The 15,399-nt window shown below is 49.5% G+C and overlaps 1 protein-coding gene across 1 annotated transcript in view; it reads right to left on the bottom strand.

Moving 5' to 3' along the window:
- The window catches only part of stard3 (StAR-related lipid transfer (START) domain containing 3), a 36,284-nt gene that overhangs the window by 1,018 nt on the left and 19,867 nt on the right, over nt 1-15,399 (bottom strand). Inside the window, exons 8-14 of the mRNA XM_052038847.1 lie at nt 13,522-13,577; nt 12,181-12,273; nt 11,116-11,175; nt 7,373-7,468; nt 6,206-6,285; nt 3,016-3,120; nt 1,336-1,429 (exon numbers count right to left, since the gene is read on the bottom strand). Coding sequence (XP_051894807.1) covers nt 1,336-1,429; nt 3,016-3,120; nt 6,206-6,285; nt 7,373-7,468; nt 11,116-11,175; nt 12,181-12,273; nt 13,522-13,577 — 584 coding nt within the window. The remainder of the gene's footprint in view (nt 1-1,335; nt 1,430-3,015; nt 3,121-6,205; nt 6,286-7,372; nt 7,469-11,115; nt 11,176-12,180; nt 12,274-13,521; nt 13,578-15,399) is intronic.

The raw sequence follows: 15,399 nt of genomic DNA, 5'->3' as shown, positions 1-15,399 counted from the left end.
GGTCGTCTGCGCACGTCAGGGTTACAGGTTCCGATCCCCAGCACTTCCCCCATTTTTTCAGGTATTCTGCTCCTCATGTTTAATCCTCCCCACACCCCTTCCCCCTACCCTGCACCCCTCCCCGCACACCTTCTCCCTTCCCCACACCCCTCCCCACACCCCTTCCCCCTCCCCCTTCCCCCTCCCCCGCACCCCTCCCCCGCACCCCTCCCCGCACACCTTCCCCGCACCCCTCCCCGCACACCCCTCCCCGCACACCTTCCCCACACCTTCCCCACACCCCTTCCCGCACACCCCTCCCCGCACACCCCTCCCCACACCTTCCCCACACCCCTTCCCGCACACCCCTCCCCGCACACCTTCCCCGCACCTTCCCCGCACCCCTCCCCGCACCCCTCCCCCGCACCCCTCCCCGCACCCCTCCCCACACCCCTCCCCACACCCCTTCCCCCTTCCCCACCATCTTCTGTTTGTCTTTTCCTCTGTCACTTCCTGTACTTCACCGTCTCTTCCCACCTTCCACCCCCACAATCCCCACCCCCCACAGTTCCCACAATCCCCACCCCCCACAGTTCCCACAATCCCCACCCCCCACAGTCCCCACCCCTATTTTGATGAAGGTCAGTGACCTGCCACACGAGCTCTGCTCTCCCTCCACACACACAGTACCTGACCTGTGAGTTCCCACCAAATGCTTTTAATTTCAGAACATTTCCCCGAGTGCGTCCAGTGTGTCGAGAAGTGAAAAGGTAGACTTTATAAAATATTAAAACAATGAAGGCTGCAGGGAGCGAGGGGAGGGGTGAGGGAGTGAGGAGGGGGATCAGACGGGGTGGGACATTCACGTCTAGAAGCGTTGAACCTGGTGACTGTGGGACAACTACTGATGATGTTGGGTCAGAAATGGCCCCCAACCGGATCACGAACACACCAGTCAGTTAATCTCAGCAGTGGCGGGAGGGGTGTGGCAGGGTGGTCTCCCGCAAGGACATGGCCAGAGAGGTGGGAGCCATCCATGGTACATCTCTCTGCTCAGAGGCACCGCTTTCTCACTGCCTGCCACCATCCTGCAAGGAGGGTACAAATACCTAACCTGCCACTGCTCTGGTCAGCAGCCCTTACTTGCAGCTCTTTCTCCAAGGAGCAACACCCACTGTGCTGGGAGGCCACATCTGGGAGCAGAATCCACCGGCCCGAGTTAGGTTAGAAGAGCCAGCTGCCAGGAGTGAGGGGATTTTACACCCTGGTTCTAGTTTGTGGACAGCTGTTCCACAGTCATTCAAACTCAACCCTGGTCTTAACTCACCATAGTGAGCAACTCGAATCCACACTTACCTTCAAGTCTGTGTTTAATATCCAGATGAAGGTGCAGACACTGGGGTTCCGGAGAGACTTGATCACCACAAAACCTCCAGGTCCGTTCTCACCTCTGCAAAAAATTTAGGGGGAAATCAGAGAAAAGTGTGATTACCAACACACAGCAACACAGCAGAGACACGGAACACCACCACCATCTACTGGGCGACAGAGGAATTTCAATCCCTCGCTTTTCCCTCTCCCAACATGGTGCAGCACCATCATTCCCAGTTCAACAGCAAAGTGAAAAGTGAAACTCACGGCAAAGGAACTTCAGCAGACGAGTGATCATGAAATCGTGGAATTTTGTGCTCAGTCTGAAAGTAACAGCTGAAGTCTGAAACTTGAATCTTAAGCTTAAGAAACAATCACAGTCTTGAGAGAGAAGTTGGCTAAAACAGATTGGGAAACTAGATCAGAAGCTGTGACAGTGAGCAGCAGGAGTTCTTGAAATATTTCATCACTCCCAGTGAGGTGTAGACACAATGGGAAGGGTTGTCACATTGAGATTATTTAAAAATGTTAAGGATTAAGTTTGAAATGAACCACATGTAAATTTACAAAGAATACGAGGGCGAGGACAAATTTGGGAAATCAGCGATGGATAAACCGACATTTACTGCAAAGCAAAAAAAAAGATGCAGATGCTGTAACCCTAAAGTAACGTGTTCCAGCAGCACTCAGTAGCTGTGCATTTCCTGCCTTTACTGTCACAGGAAACACCACAGTTACTGCTGACCTCCAGTTGCTGCTAGACTGGTGTGTGGGTTATGAGCCGATCTGAATGGTGAGTATGGAGTCACGTATCCCCCAGACCACACAAGGAGAGCAAGTTTCATTCTTTCAAGGACGTTGGTGAAACAGATGGGGCTCCATGACAATACAGTACTCTTGTGGTAACAGTTACTGGGACTGGGTATCTTTAAAACAAATCTAGATTCATTTAGTTAATTGAATGATGGGATTTGAATGCAGACCCTTGAACAATGGTTCAGATCTCTGGTTGCCGCTCAGATAAAATAGCCACTGTACTGCCACCCTTCAAGGGCCTGCATCATACAGCTCTGACAGAGGAGGCTGCAGACCTTCAAAGTTCCCCCGATCTAAGTGGTGTCAGTGGATTGGAAAACAGCAAAGCGAATGCCTCCGTTTGCTGCTTTCCAATCCGCTGACACCACAGGAGCCTGCCCACAGGAGCTAATCAGAGCCTTGAGGCTGGGTTGTCAGTCCAGTAGAAGAAGCTGGCACTGGCTCCCCCGACAATGGCTTTGGACAACTTGTATACTCCTACAGTGATTTTACATGGCAGGGTTAAGATGGTTTGATGAGAGGAAGACAGGTGGAGTTCTTTGGGTGGGTATCTAGGAGAAATAAATTGGATTTGGTGTATTTGAATTTGTGAAAGGCATTCAAAAGGTTATAAAAGTGACTGGACAGGGTCATAGTTCATAATGCGAGGATCCTGTTAATACACTCAAGAAACAGTGGGTAGCATTGAACAGGCCACTGTCAGGGTGCAAGCTGTAGCTGGTGGGATTCAGCTCTTTACAATCTGTATTAGGAATCCACTCCCAGAGGGAATCTCCAGGCAAACTTTAACCCTTTTTGTGCTGACCTAGAACCAATGTCCGGGCCCTGGGTTAAGAAATTTTCACCTACCTGATGTACTTTTTCAGTGGGGGTCTGGAGTCATGAGTGGTTGACACACCCGACGAAATGTACATTTCCTTCTTTCTCTCAATACGACGCACATTTACAAAATCCCTGCAGATTGACGGGACATGGATTTAGAGATGGAGGAACATTGTGGTCTGTGCCTGCACACTCCAGTCTACAGCTGGCTGACTGGTCACAGCAGGAGGGAAGCTGTGGTTCAGTCCCAGCACTGGGAGTGCAGCCAATGTAACCTGGAAATGAGGAAGCCTGTCCCTCCACCGGGTCTCAGGTAGCTGTGTGCTGCTTGGGTGTCACCAGCTGAAGAGCTGAAATCAGAAAGCGGTCATGCTTCTGACTGCTCTCCGGTGAGGTCTCCACAGTGACCTAACCTGCGGTCGGGAACACAGCCACACAGACTCACACACAAAGACCTGGCTCCAAATATCTGTGAAATCCAGACCCAATTCAGTGACCTTCACCAGGCCAGCAACTGTCTTGCCGGATGGTACAGATGGAATACTCGCCTGTGTATGCATCACTGTACGTGTGTGTGTACACGAGAGAGAGAGGGGGAGAGAGGGGGGGGAGGGAGAGAGGGAGGGGGGAGGGGGGGAGAGAGAGCGAGAGGGAGACTGCAGATGAGTGAACGGCCGAGCAGGTGGCTAGGGTCAGGACAGATCACTCGCGTTGGTGTGAGTGCTGCACATCTGCCCTCAGAGTAGTGGTCTGGATGGTGTGACCTGACGGGGAACCTGCAGGTGGTGTTCCATACACCCGTTGCCCTGGTCCTCGGTGACAGAGGCTGCAGGTTTGGGAGGTGAGCTGACGTAACAATGGTGCCCACAGAGTCACACATAGGGCAGAAGGTAATGGCATATCGGACTAGGCCAGGTTGCTCTATTGACCTGACGGGACAGTCCTCAGGGGGCACACACTGGCGAAGGGATGGATCTCAGTGGTGGGTGGCATGCCAGCCAAGTGGCTGCTTTGACCCAGATATGTCAAACTTCCTGCTGAAGCTATGATGTACGTTATGGGTGAGTACACAGGTAGGGAGGACTGGATCCCATCGGATGGGGTTCTGGTGAAATGTGGAATTTTGCGTACAGGTCTGGTCCCCTACCCAAGGAAGGGTAGACTTGCCACTGAGAGAGTGCAGCGAAGGGTCATCAGATACCTGGGGTGGGGCAAGCGTGGGGGTTTGAGGTATGGGGATAGATTTGGCTGATTACATCTGTACTTGCTCGAGTTTGGATGAGTGACGTCTGATCTCATTGAGAAATCAGGATCCTTACAGGGCTAACCGAGTAGATGCAGGGAGATGGTTTCCCCGGCTGGTTATCCAGAGCCAGGGACCTCAATCCTCAATGTAAGGGGTCAGTCACTCAGGACTGAGGTTAGAAGAAATTTCTTCACCAAGGGTGGTGAACCTTTGGAATTCTCAACCCACCAGGGCTGTGGGGAGTGTCATTCACTGTGTGTTCAAGACAATGTGAAGGATATGGGTTAGTGCAGGAAAACGGTGCGGGTAAAACGCAGTCATGATCTTTTTGAATACAGAGCAGGTACAGGAAGCAGAATGAGCCATAGTGTTTCCTCTGTTCCTGTGGTGGAGGAGATTGGTGGTGGGAATCAGGATACACAACCTCTGGTCTACTCACAGGAACAGTACCTGTGACCAATCTAAATCTGTTCCTTGTCTAACGAAGAGTCTGGCCTGTTCAGGACCAAAGAGGCAATCTGTGTGTAGAGTCACGAAGGTGCGAACACTCTCATCGGGAATTGCAGTTAGAAGGAATGGTGAAATTCTAGAACATGTTAGCATTAAAAAGGTACTAAATGTCTTAGAAGGTGGATAAATCCCCAAGGCCTGATAAGATGTACCCAAGGCTGCCAAGGAGATTGCTGGTGCTCTGACAGAAATGTTAACCTTGCCAGCCACAGGTGATGTGCCAGACCAGAGGACTGCAAACGTGGCGTCTTCATTCAAGAGGGGCAGAGACGAGGCAGGCGAGACTAACACATCACAGGTCTGTGAATCTAACAGCAGTGTTAGGGAGTTCTGAGGGACAGGATTAATCTACACCTAGAAAGGCAGGTATTAATCAAAGATAGTCAGCATTGCTCTGTTAAGGGGAAATCTTGTCTGACCAACTTGACTGAATTTTTCAAAGAGGTAACAAAATGTATTGATGAGGGCAGTGCAGTTTATGAAAAACTCATTTCAAAGGTTACAGCCCATGGGACCTGAGGCAAGTTGCTCAATTTAATCTAAAATTGGCAGAGAGCCATGGTGGAGGGTTAATTTTCTAAGTGGACATTTGTGACCAGTGCTGAGACCCTTGCTGTTTGTTATATACACAAATGATCTGGATATGAAGGTAGAGCGATGATTCATAAGTTTGCAGATGGCATGGCAATTACTAGTGTTGTAAATATTGAGGAGAAGGATAGTCTTACACTCCAGGTTGATATTGATTAGTTGATGAGATGGCAGAGCAGCAGATGAAATTAATCCTGATAAGTGTGAGGTGATACACTTTGAGAGGTCTAATAGGGTTAGGAGACACAATGAATGTTAGGGAGTATTGAGGAACAGACTGATCAAGGATCCCTGAATTCATAGCACATTGCTGGGCATAGGAAGTTATGGCACAACTTTTAGAAAATGTGGGTCAGGCCACATCTGGAGTATTATGTGTAGTTCTGCTTGTCACACTACCGGAAGGACGGATTACACTGGAGATGGTGCAGAGCAGATTCACCAGCATGTTGCCTGGGATGGAGCGTTTCACCGAGGGGAGACTGGAGAGGCTGGTTTGTTTTTCTTGGGGCAGAGGGGACTGAGGAGGACCTGACAGAGGTGCTCAAAATTGTGACAGGCATAGATAGGGAGACAGTAGGAAACCTTTCCCTAGAGCAGAGACATCTAGAGGTTTAGGGCAAGAGGGTTGGAGGGGATCTGAGATTTTTTAAGCTGGAGAGTGGTTGGAATCTGGAACTCACTGCCTGAGGGGAAGGGAGCAGAGACTCACAACAGTTAACAAGTATTTAGACAAGCAAAAATCGTCAAGGCACAGAAGGCACGGACCGAGAGCTGGTAAATAGGACTAGTACAGATGGGTTCTATGGTGAGTGAAGGGCCTGTCTCTATGGGTGACTCTATGACGATACAGAAGTCTGGTGGTCTGACCTGGCAGAAACGACCCCTCCTGCAGCTCCAGCAGATACATCGTAGGTGATCAGGGTGTTGTCATCAACTCGCTGTAGAACCTGAAACACAGTCAGAACAAGAGTTACAGGGGCAGGCCTCATCCACCCACTCCAGAACTTGTGAAGTGAGGCAGAGTAACAACACCGTAAAACAGCAGCAGTAGCAGGTGACATTGAACTTCACTGACACTGAGTGCCCAGTAGGAAGCTACGGTGGGTGGAGTGGGAGGTGGAAACGGCTGGTAACGTGGCATCAATTTCCCCCACTGTTCAATGTGAATGAATAGCCCAAAGGGGTGTGTCTGTGTGTAGGACCCGTCCCTAGTGAGGATTCAGTGTGTGTGTGGGACCGGTCCCCCAGTGCGGGTCAGTGTGTGTGAAACCATCCCTGTGAGGGTCAGTGTGTTTGGGACTGTTCCCCAGTGAGGGTCAGCGTGTGTAGGATCCGTCCCCAGTGAGGGTCAGTGTGTGTGGGACCCGTCCCCAGTGAGGATCAGTGTGTGTGGGACCCGTCCCCCAGTGAGGGTCAGTGTGTGTGGGACCCGTCCCCCAGTGAGGGTCAGTGTGTGTGTGTGTGTGTGTGGGACCCATCCCCCCGGTGAAGGTCAGTGTGGGACTGTCCACCAGTGAGGGTCAGTGTGTGTATGGGACCCGTCCCCCGGTGAGGGTCAGTGTGTGTGGGACCTGTCCTCCCAGTGAGGGTCAGTGTGCGTGGGACCTGTCCACCAGTGAGGGTCACTGTGTGTGGGACCATCCCCCAGTGAGGGTCAGTGTGTGTAGGACCCAGCCCCAGTGAGGGTCAGTGTGTGTGTGGGACCTGTCCCCCTGTGAAGGTCAGTGAGTGTGGGACCTGTCCACCAGTGAGGGTCAGTGTGTGTGGGACTGTCCACTAATGAGGGTCAGTGTGTGTGTGGGACCGCCCCCCCAGTGAGGGTCAGTGTGTGTGGGACCGTCCCCTCTCAGACAGGTTAAGAGTCATCAGCTGACATCCCTGCCCATCAGCACAGGAAGCAGTCTGAGTGAATTGTTTGGTCTATACAGCAGAAAGTTCAGTGTCACCTCTCCGATCCCAGCGTCTGGAACCTCTGCTCTGCAGAGAGTCGGCGGCTAAGTGAATTACCTGCAGGAGCTGTCACTGCACAAGTACCTGGCACACTGCAACTGTCCGGTTCCAACTGACCATCTTCTCAGGTTGAAGGATCACCTCCTGGTATACGAGCTCAGCCGGGCACTGCAATAATGCCTGATGGGGAGACGTACATTAATGTGGTCACACAAACTTCCAGCTACCATGTACAGGCACAGAACAGACACAGGGAGCAGGGGTTAGGTGGCGGTGTTACTGTAACCCTACTGGACAAATGGGGAAGGTGACAGAAACAAACTCAAGCTATGTTTGGAGCTGAGCTGGTTCCTGACCCCAACGTTGGTGCGTTGTGATCTGTTTCTGACCACGCCTGGTCACCATGCTCCCACCTTGGTAATCCTGACTGGTTGGGTGAAACTCAAACACTTCCGTCAGCAATGACTTCAAACTTAATTTTGAGGTTGAGTGTACTTCGTCATGTTCATCAATATGAAGAAATCAATGGCAAGGACCATTCCTGGGGGATGGGTACACCACAGGTTACAGATAAAGCTCCTCTTACACCATCCTGTCTCATGCCCCTAGGACAGGGCACCATGGTTTAGACGCAGGGTAAAGCTCCTTCTATATTGTCCGTTCAAAGATCCCCAGAGCAGGGCCCGTACGGGTTAGATACAGAGTAAAATTCCCTCAACACTGAACCATCATGGCAAGGACACTCAGGAGGCAGACACATTAAAAGCTCCCAACCCTTATAAAATATAGAACATTACAGCACAGTGCAGGCCCTTCGGCCCACGATGTTGTGCCAACATTTTATCCTGCTCTAAGATCTATTTAACCCTTCCCTCCCACATAGCCCTCTATTTCTCTATCATTCATCTAGCTATCTAAGAGTCTCTTAAATGTCCCTAATGTATCTGCCCCCACAACCTCTGCCAGCAGTGTGTTCCACGCACCCACCACTCTCTGTGTAAAAAACTTACCCCTGAAATCCCCCTTATACCTTCCTCCAATCACTTTAAAATTATGCCTCCTTGTGTTAGCCATTGTTGCCCTGGGAGAAAGTCTCTGACTATCCACTCGATCTATGCCTCTTATCATCTTGTACACCTCTATCATCACCTCTCATCCTCCTCCTCTCCAAAGAGAAAAGCCCTAGCTCGCTCAACCTATCCTCAGACATGCTCTCCAATCCAGGCAGCATCCTGGTAAATCTCTGCACCCTCTCTAAAGCTTCCACATATTTCCTATAATGAGGCAACCAGAACTGAACACAATACTCCAAGTGTGGTCTAACCAGAGTTCTACAGAGCTGCAACATTACTTCGCGGCTCTTGAACTCAATACCCCGAATAATGAAGGCCAACACACCATATGCCTTCTTAACAACCCTATTGACCTGCACGGCAACCTTGGGGGATGTATGGACGTGGACCCTAAGATCCCTCTGTTCCTTCACACTGCTAAGAGTCCTGCCATTAATTTTGTACTCTGCCTTCAAATCCGATCTCCCAGAGTGTATCACTTCACACTTTTCCAGGTTGAACTCCATCTGCCACTTCTAAGCCCAGTTCTACATCCTATCAATGTCCTGTTGTAACCTACAGCAACTTTCTACACTATCCACAACACCACCAACTTTTGTGTCATCAGCAAACTTACTAACCCACCCTTCCACATCTTCATCCAAGTCGTTTATAAAAATCACAAAGAGCAGGGGTCCCAGAACAGATCCCTGCGGAACACCACTGGTCACCGACCTCCAGGCAGAATATGCTCCATCTACCACCACCCTCGTCTTCTATGGATGAGCCAATTCTGAATCCACACAGCCAAGTTTCCCTGGATCCCATGCCTCCTGACTTTCTGAATGAGCCTTCCATGAGGAACCTTATCAAGTGCCTTATGAAATCCATGTACACCACATCCACTGCTCTACCTTCATCAATGTGCTTTGTCACATCCTCAAAGAATTCAGTCAGGCTCGTGAGGCACAACCTGCCTCTCACGAAGCCATACTGACTTGTCCCTAATCAGCCTACGCTTCTCCAAATAAAGTAAGACTCATTGGTCTGTAATTCCCAGGGTTATCCCTACTCCCTTTCTTAAAGGAACAATATTTGCCACCCTCCAATCATCTGGCACTACTCCTGTGGCCAGTGAGGATGCAAATATCATTGCCAAAGGTGCAGCAATCTCTTCCTGTAACAACCTTGGATATATCCCGTCCGGCCCCAGTGACTTATCTATCCTAATATTTTTCAACAGTTCCAGCACATCCTCTTTCCTCACATCAACACGTCCTAGTACATCAGCCTGTTGTACACCATCCTCACAAACATCAAGATCTCTCTCTCTGGTGAAGCAAAGTATTCATTAAGGACCTCCCCTACCTCTTCGGATGCCAGGCACGTTTCCTCTTTTATCCCTGATCGGTCCTACCCTCACTCTAGTCATCCTCCTATTCTTCACATACGTGTAGAACACCTTGGGGTTTTCCTTGATCCTACTCACCAAAGACCTCATGCCCCCTTCTAGCTCTCCTAAGTCCATTCTTAAGCTCTCTCCTGGCTACCTTCTAACTCTCCAGAGTAGCTCTCCAGAGTAGCTCTCCTAAACAACCTCCACATTTCCACTGTGCACTTCCCAAAGAACATCTGTTCCCAATTTACGCTCCCAAGTTCCTGCCTAATAGCATAATAAATCGTCCTCCCCCAATTAAATACTTTCCAATATTGTCTGCTCCTATCCCTCTCCAAGGCTATGGTAAAGGTCAAGGAGTTATGGTCACTATCTCCAAAATGCTCTCCAACTGAGAGATCTGAAACCTGATCCGGCTCATTGCCTAGTACCAGGTCCAGAATGGCCCCTCCTCTCGTCGGCCTGTCCCAGAATATCCAGGAATATCTCATCAATCCCTTAATTCTCTGAGAAGTTTTTCCATTTCCCATACCAGTCAACCTGTGGTTATTCCAATAAATTAGCCACATTCAAATCATTCTGTACTGGCATCTCCACTGGAAATCAACTGAACCCCATCCCCAAAGCAATCCACTGGAGCCTTGAACCTGAGCTGTAAGACTGTATCCAAGCCAAATGCCAGAGGCAATGGTTAATGGCCCATCCATTGCAACCTCCTTTCCATTGGGAACATAATCCAGACCAGTACTGGATCAACAAGCAATCTGCTGGAGGAACTCAAGAGGGGGAGAAGGAATTTGCATGGTTTCAACCCAAAACATTTACAATTCTTTTCCCCCCACAGATGCTGCTCGACCCACTTGAGTTCCTCCAGCAGATTGTTCGTTGCTCCAGATTCCAGTGTCTGCCGTCTCCAGATCAGTACGCATTGCTTCTTGAGTTTTGTCCCTCCTGATTATACAGCACCATTCTCTCCCCTTCTGACAGCAGCTCCTTCCGCCCTCCCTTCAAACTCCAGATTCGGGTTTGCTTGCTGGGAAGAGGGAGAGGTGTGAGGGAAGGAAGAGACCATGGACAGAGGAGGCAGTGAGGGTGGGGACAGAACAGAGCGAGGGTGGGGGTGGCGCAACTGAGGATGTAGGACAGAGGGAGAGCAGGAGGGTGAGTGGAGAAGTGGGGCAGGGAGACAGGGTGATGTGACATCGGCAATCCAAGCACTGACATCACCAGTGCCTCGGGATGGGCAGGGAGTCCGTGCATTCACATCACACTCCATGCTGCTGGTCAAAGCACAACCACGGCTTGTATATTTAATGAATTTCTCACGAGTAAATGTTTCCTCCTCAGGCTAGAGATTACCCATCTGCAAAACTTCTCACCTTTAGAATGAAGCTCTTCCCGTGATATGGGATTTCAAACGTGTAGACAGCGTCGCTGCCCTGTAATACAGATCCCAGGTTAATGGGAGCCTGGACTCCTCAGCACAATCTCTTCCTCAAACAACAACAGTGTGATCAGCAATAAAGATATTTCAGAACTGGAGTCAGACCAGACTGCAGGTCAACCATCCACTTCTGACTGCTTAACTGGGTAAACACGGGGATCCCAGCAGTGGCCTTGATGGATAGTTCAGGCTTGTGGCCAGGGCACCACCTCCCCACCACATCACAAGCTCCATCAGCATAAGGCAGATAAACAGCTCCTGATGGGGTAACAGAAGTAGCAGTGGCAATCAAGTGGAGAGTTTTAAACAAAAACTCATTGGACCTGTCCCGAGTTCCGGAGTGAGCACGGATAACCTTTGGGCCACTCTAGGTATTGCTGGAACAGGGCCAACCCTCGCAGCATTGCAGCAAGGGCTTTGCACCACCGAAAGTTCAGGGCTGAGGCAGGCGTCTGTGGTGCTCAGAGACAGAAGTTGGACACGGAATTCAAAACCCCATTATTTTGTTTAACAAGTGTTTAAATTGCTCTTTTTCAAATTTAAAACCTGTGATTTAAACATAGTTTTATTTGCCAAACTAGCATTAGCAATTGCTCAGCTATAATCAAATCCCATCCATCTTTCCACACACAGCACAAGGTTCCACAATAAAAACAGAAGTAGCTGGAAATAGTCAGCAGGTCAGGCAGCTTCTGCAGAGAAAGAAACTGAGTTAGCATTTCAGGCTGATGATCTATTCTCAGAACATTCACCTTTGTTTCTCTCCACAGATGCTGCCTGACCTGTTCAATATTTCCAGCACTTTATGGTTTTGTTTCAGATCTGCAGCATCTGTAGGATTTTACTTTTGCGAGCCACAGTTCTAGATGTCTGCCTCACAACACAGCCTGTGAAACTCTGTTATTGTACAAATGGACTCTCTGTACTTGAGCAGCTGATGTAGGACACACAGAAACCATGAGTACAAGAGGCAGCAGCTTCTCACTGGCCACATACTCACATCCTCTTTCTCCAGCTTCCAGAACTCCTCGTGCCCTAGTATTTGTTCCACCACTTTCATCGCCTCCCGACCCTGACGCACGTACTCCTTGTCCTGCAGAAGGAAAGTGGCAGTGAAGCACTCGATGTCCTGGAGCAGGAGACTGACCATGAAGTGACGAAGAATTAACTATGACAACCTTCCCCTCCATAAATTTGAGGCCATCCAGAACTCTGCTGGCATGTTTTAACTCGCATTGCTCACCCATCACCATGCTGCTGACTAGGACCAGCCAAGCAATGGCTCAATTTTAAAATTCTCATTCTTCTTCCAAACCCCTCAGCCTGGGATCTGGGTCACACACCATTGTCCAGCCCTTCAACCCTCCAAGCTTGTTCCTCAAGTTCTCCTTCCTCAGCATCCAATCGGTTCACCATTGGCAGCCATGCCTTCAGCTACCAAGGGCCTGAGCTCTGGAACTCCCTCTATAAAACCTCTCCACCTTTCCTTCCTTCTTAAGCCCATCTCTTTAGCCAAGCTCCTGACGTGCTGCCCCGATATGTCCCAATGTGATTCAGAACCAACACCCCAGTGAAGAGCTTTGGGATTCTTTTCTTTGCTAAAGGTGTTTTTTTTTAATATAGGGAAGTTACTGTTGCCACTGAATCTGTTGCTGTCCTGCAGGGTGTCAGTGGTTAACGAGTGCTGACTGTACAATGTCCTCGAGGGGGAGCGGGAGCAGACTGCAACTGCAATCATCACATGCAACTTCCCACTGAGAGGTTGAAGATTTCTTTTTCAGGTTGGCTCTACTTTACTGGGTTCTTTTTAATGTTTATTTTTTACCTTTCCAAGCTGAGTGTGGAGAGGAGAACGGGAAATGGAAGACTAAAGCTCAGATTAAAACATAGCAGTAACTCCGAGGACAGGGTGCATGGGATCTGGATTATACATCTGGAGAAACATCACCATTCCCAATTCATTGCTGGGTGTGACCCTGGGACAACTGACCCAAAAGCACTGAAGGAGCCTTTTATCCCAAGGGCGAGATCAAATCTGACAATATCATTTATTAACTAACACAAAGAGAAGGTTGAACTAACTGGAAGTAAATTCCCCACGTGGTGGTGAGATTTGGCACTGCACTGGATCGTTAGTGCAGGTCAATGGATTGCAAGCCTAATACCCCCATAGCCCTCTACTGGTGGTTCAAGCAGCAGCTCACCACCACCTTCTCAAGGGCAGTTAGGGATGGGCAATAAAAGCTGGCCTGGCTAGTGACACCTGCCTCCCCAAAATGGACACAATCAGCCCCTTTCCCCACAAACAGTATTTGCTGTGAAAACTTCAACTCGTCCATACCTGAGGTGTTGCTGCAACCCTTCCCACACCTTCCTCATCCAACTCATCTTCAGAACCTGTAACATGAAGCAAAACACAGCACAGCTAACAGCAGACAGGTAATAGCACACCTCACTCAGAACGGCCCAGGGTCGGTTGTGAACAATGCAGAGGCTTTGATATCCCTCCCAGTCCTTACCAATATACAACAGAGGAGGCAGCCATTCAGCCCCTCATGCCTGACCCACCAGTCAGTAAGATTATGGCCTAGCTTCTAGCTCAGTACCAATTCCCTGCACTATCCCCATCTCCCTAACCATAATTATCTAAAAGCTCAATTGCTTTCTTGAGTACACTCAGGGATGCCTCCATAACCCTCTTGGTAGAGAATTCTGCTGATTCATCATCTTTCCTCCGGGTTCTAGCCTCTACTTGAGACTCTGATCCCTGGTTTTTGACCCCCAGCCAGGAAAATATCATCCGGCATCTACTCCGTCAAGTCGCATAAAAGTTTGGAATACAAACAGAAAATTCTGGGAATACTCAGCAAGTCAGACAGCTTCTGTGGAAGGAGAAACAGAGGGAATGTTTCATCAGAACTGGGAAAGAGGGGGAAAGATTTTCATTCTTATAAAAACTTTGCATCACCTCTCATTCTCCTAAAGTTTTGCAGGCCAAGTCTGCTCAATCTCTCATGTAACAACCCCGACCACCATCACCCCCAGGAATCAATCTGGTGAACTCTGCTGCACCCCCTCTAGATCCTTTCTTAGGCTGGGAGAATAGACCAGTACACACTATTCCACAAGGACTCAGCAGGGCACGATACAATCGGAGCAATATATCTCTATTCCCCTTGAAATAACAGCCAATGAAACACTTGTCTTGCAAACTGTTGCTGAACCTGCATGTTAGCGTTCAGTGACTGGTGTACAAGGACACCCAGTTACTTCTGAACACAACACCTTTCAATCCCTCAGCACTGACAAATACCCTGCATTTCCCGACACGTTTCCACGTTCGATTCTACCTGCCGTGTCCCATGCCCATTCACCAACCTGTCTACCCCCACGGAAACCTCTGCACCATTTCTGCGTCACACTGCCACTTAGCTTTGTACCTCCAGCAAATTCAGAAGTATTGGGCTCGAGCCCCCAATTCAAATCAACGATACAGATGGTGAGCAGCTGGGTCCCAGCACCGATCCCCGAGGCACCCACTGCTCCCAGCCTCCCAACACACAAATGTTTATTCCTACTCTGTTTGTTACCCAGTTCTCATCCATGCCAGAATATTGCTGTTTCATACAGGGGCTCTAACTTTGTTTAATAATCGTGCGACACATTAACTGGAAGTGCAAATGCACCACAGTTCACTTTTCTTCATTCTGCTTGTCACAAAAAGCTAATGGATTTGTGAGATGTCATTTCCCTTTCATAAGTACTCAGCGACTCTGCCCACTCCCATCAGCACTTCCTTAATAATAAATTACAGCATTTCCCCTACTCCTGATGTAGGCTAACCGTCTAAGTACCCTGCCATCCTTTCCCAATTCAGCTCTCAGCTTAAAGCTGGAGGACAGGTCAGTCTCCCTACATGTGAGGACAGTGCATAAGTGACACTGCATAAAACACAGCGACCAGACACACAGCTCCCCCAGTCCCTCTTGTGCCCTCTTCCTTCCCGAACCCACTCTCCCTCCCAACCTTGCCCTCTCCTGTACCTCACCTCCTGCTTGCCTACACACAGCCTCTCGCTTCCCACGGAGGTTGCTGAAGGAAAATCAAAAAAACTGCAGATACTGGGCATCTGAAATAAAAACAGACTCAGCCGGCCAGACCAGGCATGTCCCACAGCCCTGAATTTCACAACTTTCACCTTTCACTCTCTAAGTGCTCT

Source organism: Pristis pectinata, chromosome 25, assembly GCF_009764475.1.
Source record: "Pristis pectinata isolate sPriPec2 chromosome 25, sPriPec2.1.pri, whole genome shotgun sequence".
In the NCBI taxonomy this organism is placed as follows: Eukaryota; Metazoa; Chordata; class Chondrichthyes; order Rhinopristiformes; family Pristidae; genus Pristis; species Pristis pectinata.
The sequence above is the reverse complement of the archived record's forward strand: the minus strand, read 5'-3'. Positions and strand labels throughout refer to the sequence as shown.